Here is an 18,501-nt window from a genome sequence, read left to right on the forward strand (position 1 = left end):
ACAGTGGTCCGTACCGTAAGATTACGAACCAAAGGTTTCTCGGTGTACTACTCCGTACTCCGTATTACAGACTCCAATTCGCAGACGCGTCGAGCCGCCACTGCAAGCTACTACAGCACAAGATACGGAGTACATATATGGGCTTAATAGTGCCGATGACTAGTGATCTTGACCCGGCAACCTGTTGGCCGTCCAGATTAAAATCCCAGCCAGCACAGACCCACGATTCAGACTGTCGGAGGCGAGCAGAAGGCCGACCAATACAACAGACGGCAGTCATTCGATAAATAAGGCAAGACCGTTTCGTGAAGGCGGAAATTTATCCCCCACGCGTGTTCTCTCCTGTGGTGTGATACCAAACGGTGAGCCAGGTCAGCACCGAACCCACTAACTAGCCTTATCAAATCGAGCAACGCCACTTAACTGTCACGGTTGTTCCTTAGGAAACAGACCGAGGCTTAGATAGTACGGAGTAGCTCTATCGTACATATTATCTAGTTACACCACACCACCTATCTATGTCCCAGGCTCCAGCCAGAGCAGTCATTCGACAGGTCATATCGCGGCGGCGCCATAAAAGTCAACTATTACTTTTTAGCCTTCCGTTATAGCTTGGCCTGGGGATCTAGAGCATGGAAATCGGTCGACGCGTATACCAATACCCAACCAGACAGGTATACGGAGTATCAGAAACAGTGACGCGCCAAAGCCGGAATAATATCAGGTCAAGCTATTATTAGCCGAGAGTATGAGAGGCGGGTTAGATGAAGAGCCCACGTGCAGCACCACCGCGACTTCTTCACTTCTTTACCCTCCGAAGCACCAGTAACAGGCACGTCGTTTCTGTGCCTCTACTATTGCCAATGCGGGAGTCTGGATTCAGTTCCATGGCAACCTCTCACTCGGCTTGCGGGCAGTATGCCGACCATGTACGGAGTAGATTTGGTACTTGCCACCAGCAACCCTAAGTCGGACAACTGTATTTCATCACTAGGTCACGTGGGCTATCTAATTAGGCTGGCGGTGAGGGCGCCTGGGATCGATCCTGTCAACCGATTCCTTTGTCTGAGTCATGCATACACTCACTTCCCTCTCACTCGCTGGGGGTCACTACATCGATTCGATTCTATTCCTTTGTCTATTTAAGCCATGCATACACTCAGCCCCACCGCTTCCTCTTCCCTCTCACTCGCCAGGGGCCACTATATCTATTCTATCACCCCGTCGTCCCCAGCATTATTCGCCGCCATCTCATCAGATGATTCTCTCCGCGTGTTTGACTCAAACACCCTCAACCATGCTTCTGTAGCTGCCACAAACATCCACGAGGGCGTTACCCTATTAAAGACATATGACGCAGGCCAGCAGCTGTTATCTACCGCGGGAAGAGATGGCAAGGTAAAATTATGGGACCTGCGCGGCGGCAAGAGCTCCGCTGTTCTAGAATTAGAGACCTGTAAGCTGATCCCTCCCCCCCCCCCCCCCAAAAATAAATTACTATCTGGTAGCCCGTATTCAAGACATGGCTTTCCTTGCTTCTTACCATGTCCCGGTTGCCAGTTATAATAAACCCTACTCTTTGTATATGTGCACATTACTGGTTTTTCTTAGTGATTATTTACTAACATTATCCTGGTAACAGCACAGCAAGCCCCGGTGCTATCTATTGCTTGCTGTCCGGAAACCAACAGTATTGTGGCTGGGACTGAGCTAACTTCGTACCAGGCTACTGTCGCATTCTGGTGCGTTAGTTTCCTAACGTCTATACTGAAACGCCTAGTTTTACCGGCTGCTAACTAATAATAGGGATATCCGATCACCGGGTCAAACCCGTCTTCAATATATCGAGAGCCACAGTGACGATGTCACCGAGGTAAGGTGCTCTTGGAGCCTGAGAAGCTACCCACTAATCAGACTATAGCTTCAATATCACCCAATCCATAAAAACATTGTTCTTTCAGGGAGCACAGACGGCCTGGTCAATATCTATAATACATTAATTACTGATGAAGACGATGCACTTATGCAGGTAGTTAACCACGGCTCTGTGCATCATGCGGGGTTTCTAGACCAGGAGACTATTTACGCCTTAAGTCACGATGAAAACTTCTCGATCTACCCGGTGACCAATCCGGATGAACAGACGCAGGGGCCTGACCCGGTGCAATTCGGTGACTTAAGGCAACCTCTTGGCTGTGAATACATTACACAGCTTTTTATCAGTAACCAGGGGTCGTATATTGCCGGGGGTAATAAATTGTATGTGACGCAGTCTCTGCTTCTCCCGCCGCTGATGGGATGATCATTAATCTTCTGGGCTAATTGATATAGGGAAACCCGTCTGGACTTGGTGCCGCTTATCTCCACCCCAACATGGAGATTTGACCAGGAGAATCTGTGGCGTCTACCAGGCGCCCATGGTGAGGAGGTTGTGCGCTCGGTATATCTGGATGGGCAGGTATGTTCTTTCACAATCTAGGATCAGCGATGATCGCTGACAGTAATCAGTCCCATACTGTATTCACCTGCGGTGAAGATGGGTTCGTTCGTGCTTGGAAGCCTGAGGGAACGGGCCAGGCTGATCCCCAGAGTAAGGGTGATGTCAAGGTGCCGCGAAAGGATAAGAAGGATAAAGAAAAAGGAAGATATAAGCCTTACTGATTAATTTTAATCCAAATGAGGTACGATGTCATACATTTTTACCACAATATAATTGGCCAGCAGCGGGGAAATATCTCAGTATACTCCATACAGGGAGATTGATCGATTATTATTGTTTATTATTCATCCACGCATGGAGTGGCGGAAGGTAATCGGTCGGTTGGTCCGATGGCCAGGCAGGCCGCCGGGGTAGTAAATACAGTATAGCCACATGTCTGTCATCAGAGGTCACCTAATCAGAAAACAACAAAACACGCGCATCCGGCATCACCTCGCAATTGTGAAGGATGGAAACTTTTAACACCAAAGAGCTCGCTCACTCGCGTACACCAGTTAGCAGCACCTAACAGCCCTCATGTTTTAGGCTGATTTCAAGCCGCTGGAGGACCCCTGCGGGCCCCGTCGGATCCACGCCCGGGATCAGCAGATGGCGCTCTCTAGCATAGAGAAGGTAGCCCCGGAGACCCCCTGGTAATAAAAGTACCAACCGAGTGTGAGGACTTTGCACGTGACTCAGTTCTCTAAGGGGGTCATGAGACGGGGTTGTAACTACGGGTCTAGATGTCGTAATCCGCTCATGGCAATGATTGTTTTGGTTGCGCGTTTGATGACCTGTTGTAGATATACATGTATGTTCCTTCCACTGTAGCTCCCGGTCGAACAACACACCCAGCAGTTTGGCCGTGGGCGACGGTCGGATCGCCGTGCCATGTAGGACCGACCAACTGTCCCTTCAGGAACTTGCTCTGCTTGTATTGCCGTGGATTGATGACTGGCCGGTATATATTGAGAATATTCTCGATCCCTTGCCACTGGAGGGCGCGCCATGATGCGGATTGTCTTCAAGGATCTGGAGTTCTAATATATAAGATAATATCATATATCCTGGGATCTTTTATCTAGACTTATTCGCAAGGTCACAGCGATTAATCAAGTTGCTGTTACAGAAGGATCATCCGGTAGTAGGCCTCTTGAAGTTCTTCGTTACTAGCACATCTGAGTCTCCGATTTGTCTGAGATTTCAGGAGATTCAAGTAGATCCGAAGGTCTTTATCAAGCAGAAGCAGTGGATGACATTAAACAGTGAAAGGATACTATAACTTCCTCCTGAATCTCGGGCGGTCTAACTGTTCGGCGACTCGCAGTAGTGTACTTGCCCTAGGACATGCATCAGGGCGGGTTTCCTTCATAAAGGTTCTACTATATATATAGTAGGTGTCAATAATTTTTATTTCCAGTCTAAAAGTCCCTTCTATTTCCTAATATCTCTGTGATGGAGGAGAGAGACCATGAAGTGGTTTGATTCCTGGAGGAACGCTAAGTCTGGTTAAACAACCATTATTCCGGCCATGAAGCCAGTGAACCGATTATATCATATCGGACTATGATTCGGGGTGGCGGTATATGCAGGCATGCAGGCAGACGTCGAGGGGCACGCGTCACGCGGTTGTCCGGAAGGTGCCCGCCATACGGCAGATCGTCTTATGATGTGTATAGTATACTCCCTAGCGCTTGTAGAATATCACTCACGGCCTTTCGATGCCCGAAGGCGCCTCGGACCAGCCACGTAGAAAACAACCGGACAGGTATACAGAGAGAGTAAAGCCGCTGTAGTAAAGCGACTTACTGCAGAGAAAAGCCCTTGTATTGGGGTGTGTAGATTCGGGATGGTGGGTGGGAATAAATTTACTGAAAACTGTATATGAAAGAACCACACGTTAGATATCCCTTTACCTCGTGTACTGCTTCTGCAACAACTTCGCAATAGTCTGCAGCTGGATGTTACTGGTTCCCTCGTAGATGGCCCCGATCTTGCTATCGCGGAACATCTTCTCGGCGATGCCCTCGCGCACGAAACCCATGCCGCCCATCCATTCCACGGCCGACCCGGACACCCGGCCGGCCACCTGCGACGCATACAGCTTCGCCATCGCGGCGTCCTGCACGAAATCCTGCCCGGCTTCCTTCTTGCGCGCCGCGTTGTAGACCAGCGCGCGCGCGGCTGCGATCTCCGTGTAGGCTTGCGCCAGCTGGTGCTGCATGCCTTGGAACTCGCCGATTAGTTGGCCGAATTGCCGGCGGTCGTTCCAGACGTAGCTGGTTGGTTGGTTAGTGAGGATTTGGTGAGGGATTATGATGGCGGATTGGGGGATGGGGGTTGATTGGGGTTGTTTTTGAGACAGGGGGTTGTTCTTACTGAGCAGCGTTCTCCCAAGCTCCCAATGCCAGACCGGTCATTTGAGCAGCGATACCGATTCGGCCCTCATTGAGGACGCTGATGGCGTACTTGTATCCTTGACCTTCTTCGCCCAGCAAGTTACCCTTAGGGATCAGCACGTCGTCGAAGTTGAGCACGCAGGTGCTGCTGGCACGGATGCCCAGCTTCTTCTCCTTCTTCGCGATAGAAAGACCGGGGGTATCCTTCTCAACAATAAACGCCGTGATACCCCGATACCCCTTACTGGGGTCCAAGTTGGCAAAGACAATGAACACGCCGGCCTCCATGGAGTTAGTGATCCACATCTTCGACCCATTGATCTTGTATCCATCGCCAGTCTTCTCCGCCTTGGTCTGCAAAGCAAACGCATCTGACCCGGACGCCGGCTCCGATAGACAGAACGAGCCGACCGTGCCTGTGGCCAGCTTGGGCAGCCACGTGCGCTTCAGCTGCCCGTCGCCGTACTTCATGATCGCCGTGTTGACCAGGGTATTATGCACGTCGACGAGAACACTGACGCTGGGGTCCACGCGCGCCAGCTCCTCGATCGCCACGATCGCCGCGGTGAAGTTCATCCCCGCCCCGCCGAAATCCTCCGGGATCTCGATGCTCATCAGCCCTTGCTCGAATAGCTGCTCCACCACCGTCGGGTCCATCGTCTCCGCCTCATCCATGTCCCGCACTTTGGGCGCGATCTGTTCCGTCGCGAACTTCGATACCGACTCGGACATCAGGGACTCTGTCTCTGAGAGGAAGGTGATCGGGGTGGGCGTCAGCCCGGAGAGGTCGACGTCCCGCCGGCGGGACGTGGTGGAGAACGCATGAATGCTGTGAGGAGAGGGCATTCGTTAGCTGGGTTTCTTTACTACTGCTGTTGCTTTCTGGATATTGCGGTTGGGGGACACCGGCTAGGATGTATTATCCAGGTTGTCAACGAAGCCAGGCCTCGGTTGGATCTCTCACCTCGGGGCTGCTGCTACTCTGTGCAGTGCTTGTGGTCTTGCGATCAGGCGGGCAGAGCGCGACAAGGGCCGCAACGCGCGGGTGATGGATGCCATTATGGGGGTTGGGGGAACAAAAGCGTCAGAATCGAAGGGAATGAAGGCAAAACCCAAAGACTAGGGAAGATGAAGGTGGGGAGGAGAGAAGGGGAGAGCAATCAAGCTGGGGAAACGGGCGGAATCACGGGGGACGGGATAAGCCTCGGTTAAACGCGGCCGAGGCGATCGTCGATCAGCCAGCGTCTTCTTCTCTCCGCACGCCACCTTAATTCGAACTCTTCATTTCTTGATTTTCGGAGGACTGAGGAGGGAGTATGACTTGAACATTCCCTCGTGCCAGGGGCAATAATTTCTCTATGCTACCGATCCCAACAACGCCTATCTATTACGATTAATGATTCTTTCCGGATGAAGTCCGTTTCCAGTGCGCCTTTCACATGCCTTTTGTCAGAGTCCTGCATGGGCAGACATCAGACATACACCACCTTTTCCGGGTCGAAGGCGCTCGCCTGAGCGAAATAGTACCCTCGTTGGTTTGCCACGATGCGCTTCCCCGTCCTACTCTCCGTAAAATCGCAGTTGTAGTGCGTATGTCCGAATGCCCACAGCCGCACCTGCGGTTTGTCCCAACACGGTTCGCCCACAAGATCGGTCGCGAACCCGGACGAGATCAGACTGTTGACGTGCGCGGGATCTACCGCAGGAGGTGCAACGGTCGGACTGTGGTGCGTGAAGATCACGATCTTGTGGTGCGGATCGGTCCTGGCGATTTCGGTGACTTGGTCGTTGAGCCAGGCCCGGTCGGCTTCATGGGCTGCACAGTGTCCCTCCACCGTCCAGTCCTGGATGTAGTAGAAGTCGTTTATCCCGAAACTGACCTGTTCGCGTTCCTCCGGCGCCTCGCTGACCTGGGAGTGCAGGGTGCATCCGAGGACGGTCACGTCTGGCGTCAGCTGGTAGCGAGTCTGGTCGAGAAGGACGAATTCCCCGAGTTTGTTGTTCGGGGATCCGGGCTGGGGCTGGGCTTGTCTGAGGCTAATATCGTGAGAGAACTTGCCCAGTTTGTCTCTCACGTCCAACCAGCTGGAATGGAAGGGTTCGTGGTTTCCCAGCACGAGGAAGACAATCTGGAACTTTCGCAGCTGGGCTTCGATGAACGGGAGGAACCCATCGTCCGTGACGTTGCCGATATCGCCGAGCAGTGCTAGGTAGGGTGCTTTTGCGGGGATCTCGAACAAGTCGTATGCCTTGGGCTTTTCTAAATGCAGATCCGAGACGATCTGGAACCGTGCCATTTTTAGCGATGGGACTAGTACTGTGAGTCGGTTCGGTTCGTCAATGAGAGAGCTGGATGATGATGTTAAGCGCCCTTGGCTCGGCAATCAACCAACCCGCTACGGGATCAATCACACGGAGGAAAGTGGAGAGGGGAGGGTTATCAGACAAGATGGAGAGGGTCCCTTCCAATCTGGACTGCGCCGAGCCAGGGTGAAGCGTTTTGATGTTGATATTGTAGGCACCAGCGTCACGTGCCGATTTGTTACCGTTTGCTCGTCGTAGTAATCATCTACTTGCGTGCTACGTAATTCACGCCTAGTACGTAGGTAGTGGCGAGGGGTCTGGGGGAACCCCCATGTTTCGGGGCGATGTGTGTACTTATATATATATATATATATAGCAGGGGAAAGCCTCGTCGCTCGAGTCAAGACGAGAGGGCCGTAACTAGTGGGCCGGCTACATCAGGTCAATAAGTTTTAGTTACTACCACTACGGAGTACTCCGCACTGCTCCGTACCGACGGCCAGGCGGGCCGCCGGGGTAGGGGTATACAGTTCGGCTGGGATCAGAGTCAAAATCGTGTTCTGATCCCAGCCGAGCTGGTACTGCGAATCCGCTAACCCGTAATGGCTTGCGATAAGGTTATAATGCAGAGGACTATAATGCAGGGAAAGGCGATAGATATTATTGCGATGAACTAAGAGGTGAGTGAGTATGCAGAAAAGGAGGGCATGGTGCCCGAAGGCGGTCAATATTATTGAGGAAAGACCGACCCCTGCCTTCCTCCGGGGCAGTAAATAATACAACAGTCATGTGTTCAGGTCACGTAATCAGAAACCACGCAACGTGAAGAAATCAGAAAATAAGCATCACGGTATTTATATACCTCACTCTTATGGAATGCTTCAACACCAAAGGCCCGTTTGCTTGCGTACACCTTTACTGTGGTGATGCCAGATGAATATTGACAAAAGAAATCAGTCTAATTCATTAAAAATACATTAAAATAACCAAGTCTGGGGAAGATTGACTACAGAGCAATAGTGGCGGGGTAATACACAATAATAGCAACATGACTACCTTATGTAGCCAGAGCACGTGGCCGATCACGTGCTGGGTCCTCATAGGATCCTCGGCGTTGGGCTTACAAGGCTGGTGCGGCAAGCGGCGAAATTTATACTGCAGACACGACTCCTAGGCCAAGCACGTACCACCTAATCCTAAGCCAAGACCACCGTCGATATGTTCATTCAGCCCATGAGGCCGCCAAGGACCACGCGGCTGACCCCAGCGATTTCATTTTTCGCATAATAGCGACTCGCATCTTCGAACTCGCGTATGATCCCCGCCACCATAATCTTTCTGATCTTAGCATCTGCCTTAGAAAACATCTCCCCCAGAGCCACCGTGCACAGCGAAGGGGTAAAGACCAGCGATACAAGGCGTGTGTAACAATCTATTAGGACGTCGCACAGCGTGATGAAGGTTTTAAAATAGTCGGGCTCGAATGGTAACAGGGGCGTCAGGAGATAAGAATATTCCTCGCCCGGAAGGAGTTCCGAGGCCTCTGTGTGTGGGAAGGAGATGGTCGCAGCGCCAGCAGAGTTCCCCGCCATGGCCTTTAAGTCGGAGGGATCACTGGACTGCATGGGCAAGCCGATCTCGGTGGCCGAACTAGCTCTCCTCGCTTTCGTCCCAGCATGCGCGGCTCGTTTGAACATTTGTGGTATGCGTGCCCTGGTGAGCGTCGAAGACGACGTCCCGTCCGGGGGGTGTACCTGTTGGAAGGCCTCGAATTCGTTCAACAGGGTGTTAAGTGCTCGGAGGTATTCGACCGGGGTGGTGCTGACATCCAGGATCGGGGGGAGAGAGAGGCCGAGAAGGAGGAAGTTGATTGCACGACGGGCCAACTTGCGCGGTTCAAAATACGGCAGCCGACCGAGGTCATTGCAGGAAAAATGCACCGTGTTGAACCAGTATATCTGACTCTCGTGGGTCTTGCGCAGGTATCCCAGCGTCGAGATCCGTTTTGCCGCCATATCATGGATGTGTTGGTAAATTGCCGCCGCACTCTGCGGCCCAAAGGAGCCGCTGCCACTCGTTAATGGGGGTGGGATAGGCCCCGCCGCATTGTCATAGCTAATGCTGGACTTTGTGTCCCGGCGGGAAAGGCTGGGGGCGAACGTGGAAGAGATTATATTAGACATGGTTTTTCAGCAGGCAGGTGCCTGCCCCTTGCATTGAAATGAACCGCCTCAAGCGTTGAAGTCGCCGTGGGCGAGTCGTGGAGGGAAAGAAAGGGTGGGGGGGGGGAGGAGGCGAAAGCTCCTGATCCACCGCGTGGTCCGTCCGGTGTCCGCTACGGCGGGCCATTGCGGCCATCGGGCAAGCTGGGAGAACCCGACACGTGACTCAATCACGTAATGCGATCATGTGACTGTGGGTGTTTGTTGTTGCTACACTCCGTACTGTCGAGTTCTAGGTTATACTCTAGTTGGTTGAGGACGATAAGCGTCGTCTTCCATTGCTACGATCGGGAGACGGTTCGTTGAGGTATCCGTCATATGATGAGACACGGGACACCTAAGTTGACATACTTTTTCAGTGAACAACACCGAGTTTTCATCAAACCTCAATTGTTCACGTCACAGAAGGGAGGTGAGGGGGGGGAGGATTTCTATGTTGAGCCAATGCCTGCGTAATATGAAAGGGTGACTAGCTATCTCATGTCATGTCATGTATCTATCGACTTGACTAGGAAAGGGTACGAGATGGAAATTGAGGGGAGAGGGAAATGTGAGGAGAGATAAGAAAGAACTAAAGCTTGCCCAAAAAGCAAGTCTCATGCATGCGCGCATGCGCGCATGCATGCATGGTATGTATGCACGTATGTAGCTGACCAGGTCATGACTATCAAAAAGGGTTATGCTTTTATTTGTATTCGTGATAACCCCAGCATTAGCTTCACCCTCCCTAGCTTGGATGCCGTTGCGCAGGGCGGTTAGTAAGAATATCATGAGAGAGATGGAGATAACGATAGAGAGAGAGAGAGATCTAGTCACGCCTTCCTGCGCCGTTTGGCGGCCCCGGTGTCCTTGGCCTGGGAATCTGCCGCGTCAGATGCGCCGCGGTACTGCAGGCCGTCGTCGACGGTGCCAGCCGGGCTGGTGGATTCGCTGTCGGGGAGGGTTTCGATACGGCCAGAGTCAATGGGGAGGGGGGCGTCGCCGCCGTAGCCGGTGCCGTCAAAGTTGCTGCTGCTGCTGCTGCTGCTGTTGTTGTTGTTATAGAAGGCAGCGGTGGCGGAGTGGTTCTGGGGGTTGGCGGTGCCGAAAAGGTCACCGTCGGCGGGGATGTGGTCAAAGTCGAACAGTTCGCTGGCGTCTTTGATGGCGGGGTCGTCGTGGGAAGGGACGACGGGGTCGGCGGACGTGGTAGTGGGGATTTGGGCGGTGGCGTCGCCAAAGTCGAGGTTGGCTTTGTTGTGCTCGAGATCGGCAATATCCGTGAAGTAGTCGTTACTGAATATTTGGTCCAGGTCGAGGGGGGGGAGGGGGGAGGCTGCCGTCGGCGCAGATGCCGGGGATGGCGCCGGTGGGGCTGAGGGGCTGGAGGAGGTTGGTTAGGTTCTGCACGGATCGGTCCTGCTCGGCTTGCATCTTGACGAGGTTGTCGATCTCAGCGCGGGTGTTGGCCAGACGGCCCGAGTAGTTGTGAGGCATAGGGGGCGGTGTGGGGGTGACCAGGGCGTTGTTCGGGGGGACGGGCGCGTGGGAGCCGCCGGCGATGGTCTCGTTGGCCATCAGGCGCAGCATGTCGGCGCGCTGGTTGGGGGTCAGAGGCGAGTTGCCGCCGGACGTCTCAAGCGAGGACAGCACGTTGGGGAAGTCGGCGAACGTTGTCGGCATCCCGTTGCGCGCGTTGGTGTTCTGGATGACCGACATGATGTCGCGCTGCGGGAACTGCTGGCTCGCGGGCGTGGACTCCTTCTGCCGCGGGCTGTTGTCGAACACCTCTTCGACATGCCCCGGCTGCGACGTGCTCGTTTGCCGGCCATGTCCGCGCGACTGTGACCGGTCATACGCGCTGGTCGCGGGTGACAGCGTCGTGGCACGACTCTGGCGATCCGACCCCGGAGGTGCTTTCAGCAGCAGCGGCTGCTTCTTCATCGACCGCTGACCGCCAGGGCTGTTGAGATTGCTGAGATTAGAAGCACCTAGGGTGCTCAGCAAGTAGTCATCCCCCATGTCAACCACGTTACCTTGGTCCTGTGAGATCGCGCCGGCGAAGGAGTTGGCCAGGTTTTGCGGTCCCTCCTGTCCCTGCAGACTGCGGTTGTAGACGGTTGCCAGGAAGGTGAGGATGGCGTTGATCGAGTTCTCATGGCGCGTGTGCTGTTCCTGGAAGTTGGCGGCCTGCGCGTAGAGTTGCTCGTGCTCTCTCCGGAGCTTACTGATGGTATTGGAGATTATCTGCTGCTGCTGGCGGATGGCTTGCAGCTCGCGGTACACCCCTGTCAGCTGGTCCTTGGGCATCGAGTTGTTATTCGTGACCAGGGACAGTTGCCGGTTGCGCGCACGGTCGTCGCGCGACGGCGCCATCTCGTCCCCGTAGTCCTCGTCCTCTTCCACGTCCTCCGTCTTCACCCGCACATTCCCCTTTCCTATCTTGTTACCTTGGCCTGCCGTATTCTTGGGCTTTTGGATCAGCCACAGAAGGTCCGGATGGCCGCGCTTGAAGTAAGGGTTCGCGTATTCGCTGGGGCTCTTATTCTTCCGCTCGCTGGCCCGCATTGAATTGTCTGATAGCCCCACCTTCTTATGGAAGCCGTACATGTTCAGCTGGCGGACAAAGGAGGCGTAGTTGTTGTGTTTGAATAGTTCTGGAATAAGTGTTTTGGCAAACTCGTCCTCGTCCATCACGATAAAAGAATTTCCGTCGTCCGACCATCGGATAAGCTCCGTGTTTTTGGACTCATCCAGAAAGCTACGACCGTCAGTCATGGTTTACTACATCCACGGAGGAGCTCTCACCTGCTTAGCTTCTGTACGAATGGCGGGATCTGCTTCCTCTTGGCTTGCGAGTCCCTCTTCGCAACCATCGCACGCTGGTAAAGGTCCTCCAGGCTCTCCCCCCACCCCCCGGACTCTCCGTTCCCGTTCCCGTGGTCGGGGAAAGGCGTCTGTGTCTGTTCAAATCCACGTCCCCGACTGACCAATTGTTGCGTCGGGGTCTGCCGACGTGCCAGCTGCCCCGAGGCCGGAACGGTGGCAGCAGGGACATCTGGGCTCGATGTGTAGGCCGTAGCACTGTAAGGATTCGTATCGGGGTACGAGGGGCTGGAGGCGTTAGGGGACGGATTCTGACCCCATTGTAGGAACTGATCGTTGGAGAGTGAATTGCCGGTGTTCTGAGGATAAGTCGAGAGGGGGTTGAGTTGGGGGTGGACGACGGGGGATGTGCCCGGGGCAGGTCTCTTGCGGGTGACACCTTGAGGACTCATCACAGGCGACAGAACGACTGCGATCGATCGAGAAGGAAATAGCCTAGGGGTTGTGGCAGTCCGGGGCTCTACCTGGTTGGAAGAGTGACGCAGTTGGAGATTGAGCGAATAATGCAAAGGCGCTGTCGGTCGGGCAAATGGCGGGGTGAGCGGGAGCCTGCGCTGGCACGGGGGATGCGGGAAATGGCAGGAAAACTCGTCATCAAGGCCGGGTCGGTCTAGAATCCCCGGCGATATCGCTCGACAAAAGCAGGAAATTCTCAGCAGGAGACGGCAAGCAATGGAGCGCAGGTGTCAATGGCAGAGACGCGACGGGCGCCGCGCAGACGCTAGACGGAGAGGAGCAGGCACAAACGCGAGCGGGCGTTAGACAATCGGCGGAGGGGGGGGTCTGGTACCGGGCTGGATATGCGACAGGGACAAGCGATGTCGCCGGGTCAATCGTCGCAGCAGTACGGAGTCTTGAGGCTGGGGAGATGGAGGATGTCGGCGATGCAGAGACTTGGGGGGCCGGTGCGGTCGTGGGGGTCAGACAGAGCAGAGCGGCAGAACAAGAGGCAGGATAGAGGCAGTGAGGGGACGGAGTAGAGATAGGATAGGCGGTCCTAACGGTGGCGAGCAGAGCAAAGGGATCGTATTGCAGCGTCGCGGATGGGTGGATGGACGGACAGGCGGGCACTGGAGCAACGGGACGCGCCTGGTGGATAACGACGACGGAAAATGGTAAAAAGGCGTCCGGTCGGCCAGCAAACTTGAGATCCTTGGCGGGCGGTGATCGCCCTGACTCAGCGGGGCTCATGATGCCTGAGGCAGAAGACGTGGCTTAGTTACATAAGGTGGTCCTGTGACCGTGGGCGTTTATTTACTACTCTTGTTCCCCCAGACTTGGCGGTTTTACTTGCAAAGCGACTAAGTAAGGTACGGAGTAAGCTCTGAATGTATACGGTCATTTTGGGGGAAAGGTTTTTTTTTGGCCGGTCTGAAAGGGTTGAGCAGTGTAACATCAGCATCCCCGGGAATTGAATTTTGATCGCGGATTAATATGCAAGTCGGACTGATCCTGATCCTGTAGATAGTCCGCTCCATATCAGCAGCAATAAAATCCCACACCCTCTCCGCCGTCCCATCAGCCTGAAAGCCATCTAACACCTCCGCTGCTGCAGTTGTGGGTTCCCCCTGGTTATCGACCGAATGCAGTCTTCCAGAAACTGCAGCAGTATCCGTCCTCCCCCTGTTACTACCATCAACCGGAACCCCACCCCCTGATAAACCGCACTTGTTGCGAAAAAGACATGCCATGCCGCTCGCCACACTCCGCCGGTGGCGTCTCAATCAACGGCATGAGCAATTAGTCAACGCGATCAAAACAACATTAGTCTCTGCATCGCGCATGGTTTCCCCTCGCACCACCCCAGGCACAGCATGCACGAGTCACTTCAGGTGCGCACCGCGACACCTCTGCAAGTAACAGGATTTGTATGGAAGCGAGCTGGTTGCGCCATTTGCGCAGCGGGAAGCCCAGGTAGGGGAGGTTGGTTGTATCGATCTCGCCTTCGCAGGTGACTGCGAGGACACTGATCACGCGGCGGAGGAAGGGTGCGTTCTGCAATGGAGGGAGTAGGTTCAGTATGGATCGCAGACAGGAATGCGTGGCCGTGGCGAAGGCGAAGGGGAGGCCTTCGGTTGTATCTGCAACCAGCGATCCGGGTTAGTGATTTGTGGGGAGGGGTATGCTCTTGCTGAATGCCATCTACTAGACTGGGGGGAGTGGGAGAGTGGAGGCGATGCGTTGGTTCGACGCGGTGACTTGGGAGAGGGTGAGGGTGACCATTGTGAGAGATTGGGTATGAAGCATAAAGCATAAGGTACTAGGAGGGGGGGGATTGAAGCCTGGCATGACAGAAAGTGTCATCTTTGTCTCGTATCGCTCGATCCAGTTAGCCTGACCGAAATGGGGCAAGCGTGCTGACCCGTGCGGCGTGAGGAGAGCATCCATTCTTCTTCTGGTGGTGGGTTCAGTTGGGTATCGACTAACTACGGAGTAGTATCGTACTGTTGAGATCACCGCAACCAGGCAATCATCAGGCGGGTGGACATTTGGGCTGGCCTGCACTGGTCGTACAAATAGTCGGTAGACCCAATTCCATGCAGAGTGTCCATTGCATCGGCCAATTACACCAATTACATAACCGTGGTGTCAGGCCGTGATAAAGAGATCCTCTTCTGCCTGCCCTTTCACTTTCACATGACGTAGCCATGAGAACCTCTACTTTTTTTCCCGGGGCGCCTTGTTTCCTCCACCCGCTCCAAGCTCAACCTCTCCCCCCCTCTCCTCCCCCCTCTCGACCTCCCCTCCCGCTGAGGAAATTGCTTCATCCCGCTATTCTGTTGTGCACTCTCCAGGTCCCCATCCTGGCGCTCTCTTCTCCTCTCTGACCCCTCCTTCCCCCTTTGGCCTGTTTGGTCTCTCGCTCGCGGTCTCCTCCCCCATCTCTGCCACCATGACAATCTACATTGCTTCACTGTAAGCTTGAGCCGGCCAGCCGCACAAGCTTCATGACATGTCCCCACTTGACTGACTATTGTGACCCAGATTCCTGCCCAATACGGTCAATTTCCATGCCAACCCCGCACAAGCTGATCCCTCCGAGGGGTCAAGTCCTCAACCATCCAACCCCCCCACAGACAGCGCGGCTGCCCCGTCCCAAAACGCGGCCCTGAGTCTGTTTGAAAGGAATAACGGAGGACCGAAGACAGGCCTCACCCCCGGCGCTACAACCGAACACGAACGGATTTTTATCGCAGACGTCGCCAAGGCGGAGCAAGAACACTCGGGATACCCGTTTCCCAGCTCAGAGAGCGATGCAAACCCCTTGACGGAAAGCGAGGCCCATTCGCCTAAATGGGGCTCGACGCTTTCTCTGAACCAGCCTCGGCCACGGTCGGCATTTCCTGCATCGCCCTCTATCCTCAGTCACCAGGAGTTGGCGACTCCAGGGACACAACCGTCGCATGAAAAGGCGAAGCCGGACCCAAAGCCGCGAACCTCGTATATCCCCAATCACCGCGGAAGCCACAGCCGTAAAAGCTCCTTTTCCTACGCAGACTGGACCATCGAGACGGCAGAACAAGGCAACGGAGGCCTGCGCAATGCGGTGCGATCGGCCACGGATGCGGGGCAGCTGGAGGACAAGGTCTGGGTGGGTACACTGGGGATGCCCACCGATGCGCTACCCGCACACACCAAGGAAGCCATCGCTGGGAAGCTCGAAGAGGAGTATGGGTCCTTAACTGTCTATGTCAGCGATGGCGACTTCGATGGCCATTACACACACTTTTGCAAGACGATTCTTTGGCCGGTGTTCCATTACCAGATCCCAGACAACCCCAAAAGTAAGGCGTACGAGGATCATTCGTGGATTTATTATGTCAAGACCAACCAAGCGTTCGCCGAGCGCATTGCCCGAAACTGGAAGCGCGGGGATTCCATCTGGGTGCAGGACTATCACCTGCTGCTCGTCCCGGCCATGCTGCGCAAGATGCTCCCCGATGCACAGATCGGTTTCTTCCTACATATTGCCTTCCCCTCCTCGGAGGTGTTCCGCTGCCTGGCTCCCCGCAAGGAGCTTCTCGAGGGAATGCTGGGCGCAAATCTAGTAGGCTTCCAGACCGATGAGTACTGCCGTCATTTTCTTCAGACGTGTAGCCGTATCCTCTGTGTGGAAGCTACCAACGAAGGGCTTCAGCTGGAGGATCGCTTTGTTAACGTGGGCAAATTCTCGATCGGGATTGACCCGACATCGTGGGATCAACGGCGTCGTGCCGCAGATGTGGAACGATGGATCAAAACCATTTCGGAGCGCTACGAAGGAAAACGGCTCATTGTGTCGCGCGATAAGATCGACCAAGTGCGCGGAATCCGGCAGAAGCTCCTTAGTTACGAGCTCTTCCTCAACACCTATCCCGAATGGCGCGATCAGGTACATCTCTCTTTGTTTCCCTTTAATCTTTGCCCATGTCAGCGTACTGATCTTGGTTGGCCCAGGTTGTGTTGATACAAGTTGCGACCAGCACCACGGAGCAGCCTGAGCTGGAGGCGACAATTTCCGACATTGCGATGCGGATCAACTCGACATACTCTACGCTAGCCCACCAGCCATTAGTCTTCCTAAAACAGGACTTGGCCTTCCCCCAGTACCTCGCCCTGATTTCCGTCGCGGACGCTCTGATCATCACCAGCTTACGTGAGGGCATGAATCTGACCAGCCATGAGTTTGTTTACTGTCAGGACGGCAAATGGGGCACCAAGAAATACGGGTCTCTTATATTGAGTGAGTTCACCGGCAGCGTGTCTGTATTTGGCGAACACGCATTGCTAGTTAACCCCTGGGACTACCGCCAATGTGCGGAAGCGATCCATACTGCTTTAACAAGGGACGAGAAGGAACGCCGGGAGGTATGGATACAGCTACACCGAGCGGTGCTGCAGAATTCCACCTATAATTGGGTCAAGTCCTTCAATGAAACCTTGACCCGAGTGTGGAATGAGCAGTCATCGCGAGAGAGCATGGCCGTCCCCCGACTTCAGGTGAATAAGCTGGAGGAGGTGTACCGCCGGTCGTCGCGCCGGCTAATTATCGTGGACTACGAAGGTACCCTGGCCTCCTGGGGTTCGCCGAAGAGCATCATTGTTACCACGCCGCAGCGCGCAATCACCACACTGGCCGAACTGACTGAGGATCCGCGGAATGTGGTCTACGTGATGAGCGCAAGGATGCCCGAGGAGATGGAGCGGCTGTTTCGCCTGGTCTCCGGCCTGGGTCTTATTGCAGAGAACGGCTGTTTTGTGCGCGAGCCACACTCGGAGACGTGGCTGAAGCTGACCGACAAGGCGCAGATAGACGCGTGGAAGGCGGCGGTGCTCCATATTCTTGAATACTATCAAGAACGCGCGGAGGGGAGCTGGGTTGAACAGCGACACTGCTCGCTCATGTTCCATTATGAGGCGGCGGACGACCAGGCGGCAGCCTCACGGCTGGCGTCAGAGTGCGCAGGCCACATCAACGATGCCTGCATGAACCAAGGAGTACATGCGGTCCCTGTAGAGCGCGCACTGATCGTGGAACCCGCGGCTATCAACAAGGCGTCGGCTGCGGAAGTGGTGTGGCGATCGTGTCTTAAGCAAAGCCAGCGGGATGAGAGCGTCCAGCGCCCAGATTTCCTGCTGGCGATTGGTGACGGCCGAGATGACGAGTCGGTGTTCCGATGGGCTAACAAGCTGGCGAACGCGCGCGCGGTCGGCTATGCTATGACGGTCACCCTCGGTTCTCGCAGCACGGAGGCGAAGGCGACCCTGACTCAAGGAGTGACAGGTAAGAATAAGAAGACTTCTTCCTCGAGGTGACTTGGTCTGGCACAATAAATGCTAACGGGAGCGTAATCGTAGGCGTTCTTTCGTGTCTGGAACGACTGGCAGCGTCTCAAAGCGGACCACACAGCGGCGCGTGAGTCTTACGACCGTGGCTTATTGACTGATGGATGAATGGATGGATGGGGTGATTGATTGACGAGTACACGACTGGAATCATGAAGGGCGCATGTATACATTGATACACGAGCATGGAGAGAATGGAGATACAAGACATAAGCATGAAGTGGCATGACAAATCTTCTTAGGATTCATACGCACTTCATGGCGCCGTCTCTCGATGACCTGACAAATACGTTCGTTCTCTCGAGGGTCAGTCCGGAGACGGTGCTGCAGGAGGTGCCCAAGGCGATAAACGACCGACTTGTCCCGACAACGACGGGCCCACCACGAAATCCACACGAAGCCGTAG

General features: G+C 54.6%; 6 protein-coding genes across 6 annotated transcripts; 2 read left to right on the top strand and 4 right to left on the bottom strand.

Moving 5' to 3' along the window:
- Positions 1-1,149: 1,149 nt before the first annotated feature.
- Positions 1,150-2,661, top strand: BO70DRAFT_371423 (WD repeat protein; the record flags this gene model as incomplete). The annotated part of the gene is made up of 6 exons (XM_025544800.1): positions 1,150-1,456; positions 1,643-1,742; positions 1,807-1,873; positions 1,922-2,259; positions 2,332-2,458; positions 2,509-2,661. 6 exons carry the CDS (start codon positions 1,150-1,152, stop codon positions 2,659-2,661), a joined length of 1,092 nt encoding a protein of 363 aa, XP_025398800.1.
- Positions 2,662-4,095: 1,434 nt separating this feature from the next.
- Positions 4,096-7,406, bottom strand: BO70DRAFT_337246 (acyl-CoA dehydrogenase mitochondrial precursor). The gene is made up of 4 exons (XM_025541145.1): positions 6,366-7,406; positions 5,843-5,997; positions 4,859-5,707; positions 4,096-4,758 (listed from the first exon to the last, which is right to left on the bottom strand). The coding sequence occupies exons 1-4, from the start codon at positions 7,173-7,175 to the stop codon at positions 4,392-4,394; spliced, it is 2,181 nt and encodes a 726-aa protein (XP_025398801.1). The 5' UTR covers positions 7,176-7,406; the 3' UTR covers positions 4,096-4,391.
- A 704-nt stretch (positions 7,407-8,110) lies between these two features.
- BO70DRAFT_379957 (uncharacterized protein) lies at positions 8,111-9,365 on the bottom strand (the record flags this gene model as incomplete). The annotated part of the gene is made up of 1 exon (XM_025545386.1): positions 8,111-9,365. The coding sequence occupies one exon, from the start codon at positions 9,363-9,365 to the stop codon at positions 8,409-8,411; it is 957 nt and encodes a 318-aa protein (XP_025398802.1). The 3' UTR covers positions 8,111-8,408.
- An 851-nt stretch (positions 9,366-10,216) lies between these two features.
- On the bottom strand, positions 10,217-12,661 carry BO70DRAFT_396802 (heat shock factor family protein; the record flags this gene model as incomplete). The annotated part of the gene is made up of 3 exons (XM_025546650.1): positions 10,217-10,758; positions 10,859-12,144; positions 12,192-12,661. The coding sequence occupies 3 exons, from the start codon at positions 12,659-12,661 to the stop codon at positions 10,217-10,219; spliced, it is 2,298 nt and encodes a 765-aa protein (XP_025398803.1).
- A 1,223-nt stretch (positions 12,662-13,884) lies between these two features.
- Positions 13,885-14,720, bottom strand: BO70DRAFT_44747 (uncharacterized protein). Its single transcript, XM_025548455.1, has one exon. It carries the CDS (start codon positions 14,521-14,523, stop codon positions 14,098-14,100), a length of 426 nt encoding a protein of 141 aa, XP_025398804.1. The 5' UTR covers positions 14,524-14,720; the 3' UTR covers positions 13,885-14,097.
- A 442-nt stretch (positions 14,721-15,162) lies between these two features.
- BO70DRAFT_353076 (putative alpha,alpha-trehalose phosphate synthase subunit TPS3) lies at positions 15,163-18,065 on the top strand (the record flags this gene model as incomplete). Its single annotated transcript, XM_025541819.1, has 3 exons — positions 15,163-15,185; positions 15,255-16,641; positions 16,707-18,065. The coding sequence occupies 3 exons, from the start codon at positions 15,163-15,165 to the stop codon at positions 18,063-18,065; spliced, it is 2,769 nt and encodes a 922-aa protein (XP_025398805.1).
- Between the last annotated feature and the right edge of the window lie 436 nt (positions 18,066-18,501).

Source organism: Aspergillus heteromorphus (genome assembly GCF_003184545.1).
Source record: "Aspergillus heteromorphus CBS 117.55 chromosome Unknown BO70scaffold_14, whole genome shotgun sequence".
Lineage (NCBI taxonomy): Eukaryota > Fungi > Ascomycota > Eurotiomycetes > Eurotiales > Aspergillaceae > Aspergillus > Aspergillus heteromorphus.

Excerpts from the sequence above, each read along its gene's own strand:
- BO70DRAFT_44747 (XM_025548455.1), bottom strand. The coding sequence starts at position 14,523 with ATGCTTTATGCTTCATACCCAATCTCTCACAATGGTCACCCTCACCCT.
- BO70DRAFT_337246 (XM_025541145.1), bottom strand. The coding sequence starts at position 7,175 with ATGGCACGGTTCCAGATCGTCTCGGATCTGCATTTAGAAAAGCCCAAG. Across the intron at positions 5,998-6,365 it reads GCGCCTTCGACCCGGAAAAG|TCTTTGGGTTTTGCCTTCAT; the intron begins GTGGTGTATGTC and ends CATCTTCCCTAG. Across the intron at positions 4,759-4,858 it reads GCTTGGGAGAACGCTGCTCA|CTACGTCTGGAACGACCGCC; the intron begins GTAAGAACAACC and ends CCAACCAACCAG.